The 10,410-nt window shown below is 42.1% G+C and overlaps 1 protein-coding gene across 3 annotated transcripts in view; it reads right to left on the reverse strand.

Moving 5' to 3' along the window:
• The window catches only part of LOC134573188 (formin-J-like), a 63,474-nt gene extending 53,330 nt beyond the window's left edge, over positions 1-10,144 (reverse strand). The window contains exons 1-2 of one of the 3 annotated variants that reach the window (XM_063432748.1): positions 10,057-10,144; positions 2,073-2,539 (exon numbers count right to left, since the gene is read on the reverse strand). In XM_063432748.1, coding sequence (XP_063288818.1) covers positions 2,073-2,477 — 405 coding nt within the window. In that variant the 5' untranslated portion in view covers positions 2,478-2,539; positions 10,057-10,144. Of the gene's footprint in view, positions 1-2,072; positions 2,540-8,649; positions 9,007-10,056 lie in introns of those variants that run through there. The other 2 variants (XM_063432749.1, XM_063432747.1) reach the window with 2 other exon arrangements.
• Positions 10,145-10,410: the final 266 nt, after the last annotated feature.

Here is a 10,410-nt window from a genome sequence, read left to right on the forward strand (position 1 = left end):
TTGAAAGCGGTCAGCTGACGATCCAGTCCGGCGGCACTCTATGTCCGGATGTTGCCTGGGGAAGGTTGAGATCGGCACTGGAGGAAACTTTGGGGTTAAACCGTTCAAGAACTGTTTAGCGCCTTGAGATTAAGATGAAGATATTATGGTGCATGGAGTGTTCCTTTAAGCACCAAGCCAGCTCAAAATCAGAGTCATATTTTGCACATAATCATATAACAGTTCTGTCACACAGACAGGTGGATGAAATATGGACAGGGGTCCTATTGACAGATCACTGTTTTAAATTTTTGTAAGAATGGGTAAATCCTTAAAAAAGGCAGTCTAACCATTTCATCTCGTCGCATTGGTTATGCTGCCTGGAGTCCCATGGCACTGTCCCTCCATTTAGTGTTAAACCATTTTTGAGCAGTTTAACACTGAATGATGGTCCCTGCCCACCCAGAGCCAGGCTCACACTGGAGGTTTGGGTAAGGCAGAAATTTGACTCTTGCTTCAATCAATAGAAATTCAACAGTTAAAATGCCTACAACATCCCTTTAGCATGCCTGAAGACATGTCTACCTTCCCTGTCTTCAAGCATTTGAACAGTAATTAACGGACCACTGTAAGCAGCATAACCACTTAAATTGATTGAAGTGGTTATGGTACCTCGAGTCTGTGGTTCCTGCATGGCTACTAAATAGTTTCTTCTCTGTGTAGCAAAGATTCTCAGTCTCTGGCAACCCTGCCTCCAATGACAATATGACAGAGCTATACTTCACATCACGCAATTCCAGGACTAGCGGTCAGTGTATCCCTGCCACAATCCCTGGTATAAACTGTTATGGCGTGAGGGGAAAGCATAGCTCCAATTGTGACATATCATTAATGGATCTGGGCTTTAGGATGATGAGGACTGAGAATCTTTACTAATCTTTACTAATTTAATGATGCGGGAACCAGTGTCCATGGACTCCAGGTACCATAACCACTTCAATCTGAACTTGAAGTGGTTATGTTGCCTTCATTGTCCTTTTAAGACTTTTGTTATGCTGAATCCTACCACTTCAATCAGAGGAAAATACTCACACAGGACAGCATACAGACATACAAATCAAACCTGCCCCTTTAAAAACAGTCACGTGTCCATGTTATCCACTAAATTGTAGTGAATTCAAAAAGGAACTGTTCAATTTTTGGTCAAAAATAGCAGAATCAGGAAAATTCTCATCATCCATATTATCAGCTTGATTATTTTGGCCTACTATTGAAAATTATCTTGTCAATTCTCCACAATTCCCAGTTAAGTGAAAAAATGCTTTATGTATACGAATATGTGTATGCGTGCAAAAATACACGCAAGTTTATATTGGAGGTCCTTAAAGCATGGGCATACGAACAGGTGTTTGTTATGGGATACAAATTCTTACAAGGCAGCTTAGTCCATATAAGGTATTAGACATATATAATTATAAAGTGCACTTCATTTTTTATCTCATTACGTAAAGCCCCCATAAAAAAATATCTTTACCATTCTTCCTTATCTAAAATATAGGGATAAGTGAAAAATCTTTCCAGGAATTTTGACACATTTAGTAACCCTTTGCATTCAATGATCCTTAACTTTCAGTATTTTTCCCCCTGATTTTAGACAACTTTCACTCTGTTGCTCGCTAATGGACAAATGTTTTATCCGCAGGGAAAAACATTTTTTTACGCACTAGCCAAAAGTTATTCCATTGATAAGACTGGGTTAAAACTCATAAATTCATGGGACAAACGTTTCTGCAAGGCAGAGATTTGTATTTGTGTTTAGTAATTATCTAGAATTCTGAACAAAGATGAATGTGTTTGTCAGAAGCAGGACTAGGAAACCCCAGATAAATAAGATAGATAAGTTGTATGTTAATGTGTAAATGGAGTTGAGCCAAAGAGTGTATCTCACATGCAAAATTTTTTTTTGGATAAGTGGTGGGACGCAAATTTCATTAGCAGTTATTGTATCAAGTTCAGGCTAGTAAGCGTAACAGACAGAGATACATTTTGTGTCTAGATTTGACTTGGCAATAAGAGTTTGGACCAATGCTTACCTTGGTCATCTGGGTATCTCCAAGAGAAAGGGATCTACGCGTACGAGGTGATCCTTGCTGTATTTCTTTTTCCTGCTTCCCGAAAAGTTCCTCCATCCTTCTAGTGTCAATTTGTAGGTCACCCTGAAAGGTCTCTGAACTCCATAGGCTGGGTCGACCTTTTACCTTTTCCAATGGAATAGCCTCCCAATTAAAGTTCCGTAGGCGTGACCTCCGTTTTGTGTCAAAGGTTGGAAACGGGCTTCCAGGAGGCCCTGACAAGTTCAAGTTTGGGGGAGGCGGTGGTGGAGGGGCTGGGATTTCCACAGTTGCATAATGTTCCGGCATTGGAGATCCGTTGAACTGTATAGGAGACGCTGAGTGTAAGCTGTCATCTTTGACTCCCATGTTCATATTGATCAGCATTTCACAGGGGGGTTTGAAAAAAATCCCCCTGTCTTCTTCAAAGTCTAAATCAGGACTGGAACCTAAAGCAAGATAGAAATAACCATCAGAGACAGTGGAGAACTCACACGGCTCATTGAGCATAGGCACGCGTGGGATCCTTGGGAACAGCTGTCAGAACAAGAGATAAACCACAAGAATTCCTGAGCTAACAAGAGAATATGTGTATAGTCATAAGATGAATGATTTATTAAGCTTTCATACCCAAGATGTTGCTAAAGTGTTGATTGGCATGATATATCTTCTATCAGAGGTGTAAGTAGACATTGATGCTATTCAGTACAAAATGTTCAGTTGGGCCCCCATTCCTTCACATACACAGGTCAATGAGATAAGTTATTATTTGAAAAAAAAAATTATTGAGAAGAAGCTACATATTGCACTCTATCGATGCAACACATTTGACATACTCAGTGCTATTCGCAAAATTGTGATTTGTCAGGAATTCTAAGTGAGTTTCAAATTTTAGTTCATCGCTGAATTTTAAAAAGTACATTTTCGGTTTAACTATTTTTGCTGAAAATAATTGAAATCCACTTTGTATTCCCATAAAAGATCCCAGTTTACTGAATAACCCAGGGCAGTGTGATTGGTACCAGTTCTGCTTTGACCATCCTGAGCTGGTTTATCTGTGTGACCTAGTAAGTCTTTTCTGTCCATTATTTGCAGAGTCAAACCACTTAGCAGAAAATGCCTACAAACCTTCTGACTTAAAAAAAACATTAGGGGAGATTTTTCCTAGTGCAAAATGTAAAAGAGGAGGAGTCACCGATGGGATTCAATTGCTAATTCCACTGGTTTCAATGGTGATGGCTCCACTTTTAGTACTTTAGACTACTTTTTAGAACAGAACACGTTCAGGGTTTTCATTAAATTGAGTATTAGCAGAAATTCAAAGCGGAAAAATTCTCCGAATCAGTTATGCTTCCAGTTTCGCTAATTTGGCCGAAAATTTGAAATTTAATTCGAATTAATTTGTAAGATAAATCTTCCCCATCATAATAGTGATGTTTATAATGCTACTCATTATTACATAGTAGGGTACATTCATGTAACTCAAAGATGTGATGGAAAGAATCGGGGTGAAGAGGGATACCTTATCCATGTGGCTGAGACATATTTCTGGTATTTACCTCGATCTAAGACAAGGTACATCTATGGCACATGTTCATTCACTTACCATTTCCTGCCTTGACTTTAACAGCTAACTCCTCCTTGGCCTCCAATAACCCGTATTGCTCAGCTTAAAGCGGTACTGACTGTCGCCAACAGGCTTATCTTCCTGACTCTTTGCCAGTTCTTACCATGATTTCAGAGTCCAATTCAAACTACTGATACTAACATACAAAGCCCTCATCTCTTCAATACATCTCCTCTATAATTCACAAATGCACCTTTTCTTTACTCCGCAAGTGACCTCCTCATCCCCTGCTCGTTCTCACACTGTTAATTGTCATCATCAGAATTTCTTTAGGGCCACATCAAAACTATGGAATTCTCTACCTTGTCGGCCCTCTAAGAACTCATTTTAAACTCATCTAGTTGGGAACACTTACCATCCTCCTGAGTGACACATCACTCATTTAAACAGCCCTCCAGTCTCTCCAAACATTGCCTGAGTTTGCAAAGTCCACTTCACTCTCCCTCCTTCCTCTCCAGCTTTCTCCACACATCATTAACACAAGTTTAATGAGACACAAGCATCCTATCTATCTACCTCTCCTCCCCTTTACCCCTTCCTCCCAGCTTGAAAGCTAGTTGGAGCTGGGCTTTCTTTACCTCTTGCATCTGTCAACATGATTTGTGTCTGTTAATTACCAGCTGTTATATAACCCCACAAAGCGCAACAGAAAATGTTGGATCTATATAAATACTATATATAATAATGTTAAAGACGTCCCCTGGAGGACGGCGCTAGGGAACCGCCAGTGGGACGCAACAGGGAACTCCAGGCACCATAACCACTACATCCTGCTGTGCTATGCTGCTTAGATAGCCTCTTAAGCCTTCAGAACATTCACATATGGTGTCCTTGCACGCAAAATGGAAACGGCATCAAAGTGGTTAAAAAAAGGCATGACCTTCTTGAACATCCAATATTTAAAACCACACAAAAAAAAACTGAAAATAGTGTCAGACAGTAGAAATAAAATAAGCTTAATTACTCGACCCGTCAGTGAATATAAGACCAACTGGTATAACTGTATGCGTTTGTACAACATAGATTCTTATGTGTCTGTTACTATAAAATGTCATTGCCTGGATAGTAGCACAGGAATACAAATTTAAAGCCGTGTTAGGCAGTATTCACCAAAGACAGAGTTGTATTGAATTGAAAACCAAATGTTAAAGTTTAGGCACAAACAGTTGATGTCGAACATGTTCCGCGTAATCTATCACATCTATCACTGTCTCGCTATTTGTGCCCAAAGTTTACTAATTAGTTTGCAATTCACTGTTTGGTGGACGTACACCATATCCTACCAGTGACAAACCACACAGCAGCGAGCCATCACTTGCACAAGCCATGAATGCGCACTAGCACATAACTTAGAAATGACTACTAGTGACTGTGTTAAACTAGCAGGTGATTAACACCAACCAGAATGTTAGACACATTAGGGCTTATCAGTCGTGGGTACATTTCTAAAAGTGGTGCATTGGGCACAGAAAGCCATAGAATGTTCCTTATGACTATTTTGGAATTGTTCCCTACTTTTAACATGCTTCAAACCATCGCTGTCCACCTGGAGTCACCCCGAAATCTTGGCAGTATGCCAGTATTTTGTTTATGATGTTACGCCATGTCCTCACAGAGGGCAATGAAACCCCCCCAAAATATACATAGGCCATGTGAATTAATAGAACAGATTTCTAAATAAATAGCATTGATAAATAATTGCCGTAAACTTGCCTCCTTAAAGGGCATGTCTGGATAATCTGAATGCAGCCCATAAAATCCTTAAAAAGTTCCATGAATTAAGAAAAAATATGGTGGGTTTTCTATAAACGGCAAACCGGGGTCAACATTCTAAAGTGGAGCAGTTGCCGTGGAAACCAAAGGAATGTTTCTGGTGATTGCTCCACCTTGAGAATTTGGTTCTACAATTTCTCTGTGTTTATAACTTCTACAATGTTTTAAAAAAAATATTTTCCAGATACATTTCCTGCTCCAAGGCATCGCATATATACAAATGGCCTCTGAGCCACTCTATATCAATTCATGCACCTGAGATCAGCCCAATTTAACACGATCAGGTAACCCCTTAAAGGAGAATAGTTATCAATATTAGATACTGCAAAGCTGTGTTGGAATTAATGCCAGTTTGAAGAATAAATGGGAAATATCACAATTTTACACCGATCTGTGTGCATTTTTCATCATAAAACAACCTCAAATCACACACACACACACACACCCACACACACACACACACACACACGTAAGTAATCTTTCTATTTCATTAAATATGCAGAAACATGAATACATATAACAAGTGTTTGCCATGTAAATATACAGCTTGCACGAAATTGTGAATTACCAGTCCCCAAAATACCCCCCCTCCCCTTTACAAGCTATATGAGTCCTTTAATCTCTTTATACATCACTATCTGCTTTATGTGCCCAAATCACCCATTGCACATCTGAAGTTCCATAAGTGCAATAAACTGCCGCCATAAATAAATAAATGTATCATTGTTTCCCCCCCCCCCCCCCAGGCTTGTCACATACCAAACTTCACAAACTTCCTAATATGCACAAATCACTATATAAAGCATTGACATGCTCGATTAAAGAAGGGCAGTTATCCAGTAATTTCCAAAATCAGTCAGCACTTCTTACTGAGCCCAACACAGCCCATCATCATGCCAAAATCCCAACTCTTCAACCCCAAACACAGAGATCCCCCACCTATTCCCTCACTGACCACACATTCTAGGGGGGCAGTATGCATTGACCCCCAAACACATAGATCCCACTCCCATTCCCTCACTGACCACACATTCTAGGGGGGCAGTATGCATTGACCCCCAAACACAGAGATCCCCCTCCCATTCCCTCACTGACCACACATTCTATGGGGGCAGTATGCATTGACCCCCAAACACAGAGATCCCCCTCCCATTCCCTCACTGACCACACATTCTATGGGGGCAGTATGCATTGACCCCCAAACACAGAGATCCCCCACCGATTCCCTCACTGACCACACATTCTATGGGGGCAGTATGCATTGACCCCCAAACACAGAGATCCCCCTCCCATTCCCTCACTGACCACACATTCTATGGGGGCAGTATGCATTGACCCCCAAACACAGAGATCCCCCTCCCATTCCCTCACTGACCACACATTCTATGGGGGCAGTATGCATTGACCCCCAAACACAGAGATCCCTCTCCCATTCCCTCACTGACCACACATTCTATGGGGGCAGTATGCATTGACCCCCAAACACAGAGATCCCCCTCCCATTCCCTCACTGACCACACATTCTATGGGGGCAGTATGCATTGACCCCCAAACACAGAGATCCCCCTCCCATTCCCTCACTGACCACACATTCTATGGGGGCAGTATGCATTGACCCCCAAACACAGAGATCCCCCTCCCATTCCCTCACTGACCACACATTCTATGGGGGCAGTATGCATTGACCCCCAAACACAGAGATCCCTCTCCCATTCCCTCACTGACCACACATTCTATGGGGGCAGTATGCATTGACCCCCAAACACAGAGATCCCTCTCCCATTCCCTCACTGACCACACATTCTATGGGGGCAGTATGCATTGACCCCCAAACACAGAGATCCCCCTCCCATTCCCTCACTGACCACACATTCTAGGGGGGCAGTATGCATTGACCCCCAAACACAGAGATCCCCCTCTCATTCCCTCACTGACCACACATTCTATGGGGGCAGTATGCATTGACCCCCAAACACAGAGATCCCTCTCCCATTCCCTCACTGACCACACATTCTATGGGGGCAGTATGCATTGACCCCCAAACACAGAGATCCCCCTCCCATTCCCTCACTGACCACACATTCTAGGGGGGCAGTATGCATTGACCCCCAAACACAGAGATCCCTCTCCCATTCCCTCACTGACCACACATTCTAGGGGGGCAGTATACATTGACCCCCAAACACAGAGATCCCCCTCCCATTCCCTCACTGACCACACATTCTATGGGGGCAGTATGCATTGACCCCCAAATCAGAGATCCCCCTCCCATCCCTTCACTGACCACACATTCTAGGGGGGCAGTATGCATTGACCCCCAAACACAGAGATCCCCCTCTCATTCCCTCACTGACCACACATTCTAGGGGGGCAGTATGCATTGACCCCCAAACACAGAGATCCCCCTCCCATTCCCTCACTGACCACACATTCTATGGGGGCAGTATGCATTGACCCCCAAATCAGAGATCCCTCTTCCCATTCCTTCACTGACCACACATTCTATGGGGGCAGTATGCATTGACCCCCAAATCAGAAGTTCCTCTTCCATCACCTCATTGACCACACATTCTAGGGGGCAGTATACATTGTTCTCCAAATCAGAGACCCCCCTCCCATTCCCTCACTGACCACACATTCTATGGGGCAGTATGCATTGACCCCCAAATCAGAGATCCCTCTTCCCATTCCTTCACTGACCACACATTCTAGAAGGCAGTATGCATTGACCCCCAAATCAGAGATCCCTCTTCCCATTCCTTCACTGACCACACATTCTAGGGGGCAGTATGCATTGACCCCCAAATCAGAGATCCCCCTCCCATTCCTTCACTGACCACACATTCTAGGGGGGAAGTATGCATTGACCCCCAAATCATGGATGCTGATAAATACTGTCCCCACATTAAACCCTGCAGACTGTCTGATCTCCCTCAGAGTGACATGTAGCCAGTTCTGAGCTGAGCACCATATAATTACTGGTGTTCTCTCAGCTGTCCTGATCAGAACTCTGCATTATCTGCATTATGGATCACCCACTGCTACTTAACCAGAGGTGTAAAAATGACCCCACTGTAATATATCCACCCTCCAAAGACCCCCATCCGCAGCCCAGGATCCGCACTGGATCAGACCCCAAACTCTCCCAGCAGTTTATACCTGTTAATATGGGTTAGAGGGGAAGGCAGTTCTCTCCACGGTCCGCTCTCAAGGTCAGCCTGCTTTCACTCCTGTTTCTCTCAATGTGTGCTTTCCATTCACCATGTCCTCAGCCAGGTTTCTTCTGTCTGACCTTCTCCAACTCCCCCCTCTATCCTCCTAGATTGCTGGACTCTCAGTAATCTATCATTCTATTCTAATATACTATTAAATTCCATCGTGATAGACCTCACTCACTCAGTATCAAGTGATAGACCTCACTCAGTATCAGGTGATAGACCTCACTCACTCAGTATCAGGTGATAGACCTCACTCACTCAGTATCAAGTGATAGACCTGTCTAATTTTCCTATTTCCAATTTTCTCCTATCTCACTTTCCTTTACTCAGTTGTCTCCTGTCTCACTTTCCTATACTCAGTTGTCTCCTGTCTCACTTTCCTATACTCAGTTGTCTCCTGTCTCACTTTCCTATTCACATGTTGGATCACTGGTATATTCTTGTTTCCAATTTTCCTATTGTCCTGCTGGTCCCATCTCACTCTGCTACTCTCATGTCATTCCCCGGCATTCTATCATTCTCCAGTGTCTTCTCTCTGTCTGCCCCCACTGTCTGTCTGCTGCAGCTCTAAGCTCCCTCTAGCTGTGTCTCTCTCTTGTGTCTCTCCTGGCACGCAGCTGGGAGCTCGAACCGCGCACGCGCACTACAGGACATGGACTCAGATACACCTCTAGGTACATCAACCTCCACAGCTATAGGTAGGAGAGAGAGAGAGAGAGAGAGAGAGAGAGAGAGAGAGAGAGAGAGAGAGAGAGAGAGAGAGAGAGAGAGAGAGACATCAGGGAGTCTAACTCTAAACTGGGTGTATGTATATAAATAAACTGATGGAATGAGAAAAAAAATAAATAAATATATATTACAATAAAATAATAAAATTATATATATATATATATATATATATGAAAATAATAATATATCTTCTATCTGATATTTTAGTATATTAAATATGGTTATAAAAAAGGTTGGATATCTCTTTTTATTATTATTAGCAAACACAGTATATTCTAAACATAATGAAAACCATGATGGACAATGTTAACAGCTGCAATATCTCCTGAATATTAAGGAATACGATGTACAGTCACATGATAGTAATAATTACCATATCAGCCAGTATGATTGACAGCTGGAGGTGGTCTAACCTGTTATTCACACACTGTAAAATATTCACACCCTGGCTTACACATACAAAGATACATTGTATCAAAAGCTTGTTTTTTTATTATTATTATTATATACATACATTTGCATTATCAATAATCATCTCATAATAATAATAATAATAATAATAATAATAATAATAATAATAATAATAATAATATCACCCCAGCAGATCTATAGCAGTTACAGTAAAATTGGTTGTAATTACCACATGGAGACAGCTTTCTCCTCCTCCTCTGCCTATCTTGGCATTACATCCCCATCTCTGTGCAGACTGTGGCTCTCCTGCATTAAGCTGTTCACAGTCAGTTACTGATAAAAAAAAAAAAACTAAAACAAAAAAGTGCTGACAGTATGTGCTGTCAGTAGCCAATCAGAAGCTGGCTCTTACTGGGTTGAGATAATTCCCCCCCTCCCAGCATTCTTAAAGTGCAGTTTATAAATGACCCAGTGATACAGTTTTTACCCACAGTGCCCATGGGAAGCCATCAGGGCAAGTGTTTATTTAGAACTCTTTTATTCTTTTTTAAATGGATACTTT

The sequence above is a fragment of the Pelobates fuscus genome, chromosome 9 (assembly GCF_036172605.1).
Source record: "Pelobates fuscus isolate aPelFus1 chromosome 9, aPelFus1.pri, whole genome shotgun sequence".
Taxonomy (NCBI): Eukaryota; Metazoa; Chordata; class Amphibia; order Anura; family Pelobatidae; genus Pelobates; species Pelobates fuscus.